The 2,532-nt window shown below is 51.8% G+C and overlaps 1 protein-coding gene across 2 annotated transcripts in view; it reads left to right on the top strand.

The window, feature by feature from the left end:
* Positions 1–1,804, top strand: part of Creb3l1 (cAMP responsive element binding protein 3 like 1) — a 42,791-nt gene extending 40,987 nt beyond the window's left edge. Inside the window, exons 11-12 of one of the 2 annotated variants that reach the window (XM_021155723.2) lie at positions 698–965; positions 1,123–1,804. In XM_021155723.2, the coding sequence (XP_021011382.1) occupies positions 698–965; positions 1,123–1,159 (305 nt within the window). In that variant the 3' untranslated portion in view covers positions 1,160–1,804. The remainder of the gene's footprint in view (positions 1–697; positions 966–1,122) is intronic. The other variant, XM_029469947.1, reaches the window with a different exon arrangement.
* The last annotated feature ends 728 nt before the right edge of the window (positions 1,805–2,532 follow it).

Genomic DNA, 2,532 nt, shown 5'->3' with positions numbered 1-2,532 from the left:
AGAGAGAGACAGAGAGAGACAGAGAGAGACAGAGAGAGAGAGAGACAGAGAGAGACAGAGAGAGACAGAGAGAGAGACAGGGACCATGTCCTGACGATAGTGTCTTGGCCTAGCTATTACGAAGTTCTGGGTTCAGTCCTTAGTATAAGGAGAGAAAAGTCCCAGTTTCCAATAAGCAAACCATTACTGTCTTGCTCAGAAGTGCAACATTTTTGAGCTCATGCTTTTACAAAGCACAGTTTGAGCAGGGCGTGGTGGCGCATGCCTTTAATCCCAGCACTGCAGAGGCAGGCGGATTTCCGAGTTTGAGACCAGCCTGGTCTACAGAGTGATTTCCAGGACAGCCAGGGCTACACAGAGAAACCCTGTCTGGGGGTGGGGTGGGGTGGGGTTGAGCAGCACAGCTTCAATTGTTATACATTGTTATACGGCGTTTACTCATCGAATCCTTGAATCTCCGTGAGGTTGGTTATACTATCCCCATTTTACAGATCAATAAACTGATGCCCAGCAAAATCAGAGCAGAGTGTGACTAGCCTAAAATCATACAGCCAGGGATCCTCAGGGCTAGGAGGAGGAGTCAAGCCTGTAAGATGTCAGAGGCTGTACTCTTCATGCCCGGCAAGTGAATGAAGCAGATCCGGTAGAGGGCACATACCTGAGGGGCCTCCGTGGCTCACCCTGGTTTTTTCCCCAGTGCCTTCCCGAAGCCTACTGTTCTACGATGATGGGGCAGGTTCATGGGAAGATGGCCGAGGTGCTCTACTGCCTGTGGAGCCCCCAGAAGGCTGGGAGCTCAAACCCGGGGGTCCAGCAGAGCAGAGGCCCCAAGACCACCTCCGACATGACCGTGCAGACAGCATCCATGAGACCACCAAGTACTTGAGAGAGACCTGGCCAGAGGACACTGATGACAACGGCACCAGCCCCAACTTCTCCCACCCCAAGGAGTGGTTCCATGACAGGTGAGCAGAGGGACAGCCTTCCCTTCCCAGGGTCCCAGGCTGTGCCTCCCTCGGCCACATCTTCCCAGGGGGAGGGGTCCCTGGTCAAGTCCTGGCTCACAGTTGAATGATGGGTACCCCAGGGCAGATTCATCCCTGGATCTTCTTCTCTCCCCAGGGATCTGGGCCCCAACACCACCATCAAACTCTCCTAGGCCACTCCAAGACCCAGGACACAGGACGGACACCCTGGCACCCAGAAGAGGCGTTCTCTTGCTCGATGACCCAGATCCAGCTCATACCCCTGCCGCCCGGGTCCCTGTAGTAGCTGGGGACACTCTATGTCCCCAGACACTTGGACTGCTCCCCTGGGCCGACCACTCCGTTCCCACCTTTCCCTCCTACCACTATCCGTCCTCCTCTGATAAACCACTCACTGGGCTACCCATTTCCTTCCCATAGTGACCAACGCAACCACTGTTCCTGGCCCCCTCATACAGAAACACACAAGCAGACATACACACACAAACACACACCCCCATCTCCTACTGTACAGAGACCAAGAACAGAAATCGTTTGTAAATAATGAACCTTATTTTTTATTATTGCCAATCCCCTAAGATATTGTATTTTACAAATCTCCCTCCCGTCACCTCTCCCTTATTTTGTATTTTATGAAATTAGTGCGGGCTTTGCTACCCTTTGGCCTGGGGAAGAGGGACACCCCACCCTCACCAGGCCTCTCCCTGCCGCTGCCCAAGCTGCTGGGCCTTTTTAATTTGCCAAACTGCTCCTCCACCAGCTCAGCACACGCTTTAAGAAAGCAAAATTAAAAAAAAAAAAAAAAGATTCAGCATCAACCCTGACTCTGTGTGTCCTTTGTGAGGGTCCGGGAATGAGGAGGTGGGAAGCTTTAGCTTATAGTTTTTGTGTGGGGGACATGAGAGGGTGCCTGGTGAGAAAGCCTTTCTGTCTGGAGACATTTGTCCAGCTAGTCACCAAATCTGGACTGGATAACTCAAATACAATGCCCGGAACCAAACTGAAAATTAAAAAAACAAAAAACAGTTTGATAGAGTGTTATACATCTGTAGTCTCAGCCAAGATGGGAGACAGAGACAGGAGAACCTCATGGAAGCTCAGCTCACGGGCTAACTGCCTGCAGCAGAGAAAAGAGACCCTACGTCACAAGATGGAAGGCACAGGCCACTGTGGTGCAGCAATGTGGAGGCAAAGGCAGGCAGAGGCCTGAGTTCAAGGCTAGACTAGTCTACATTTCTTGTTGTTTTCAAGACAGGGTTTCTCTGTGTATCCCTAGCTGTCCTGGAACACACTCTGTAGGCCAGGCTAGCCTCGAACTCACAAATCCCCCTGCCTCTGCTTCCCAAGTGCTGGGATTAAAGAGGTGCACCACCACGCCCGGCAGCACTAGTCTGCATTTCAAGTTCTAGGCCAAGGCTACACAGTGACTCTCTTAAGTAAAAAAAAAAAAAGGGGGGGGGGGCTGGAGAGATGGCTCAGCTGTTAAGAGCACTGACTACTCTTCCAGAGGTCCTGAGTTCAAATCCGAGAAACCACATGGTGGCTG

This window comes from Mus caroli, chromosome 2, assembly GCF_900094665.2.
Source record: "Mus caroli chromosome 2, CAROLI_EIJ_v1.1, whole genome shotgun sequence".
Taxonomy (NCBI): Eukaryota; Metazoa; Chordata; class Mammalia; order Rodentia; family Muridae; genus Mus; species Mus caroli.
Note: the sequence above shows the minus strand (reverse complement) of the source record. Positions and strands in the feature narration are given on the sequence as shown.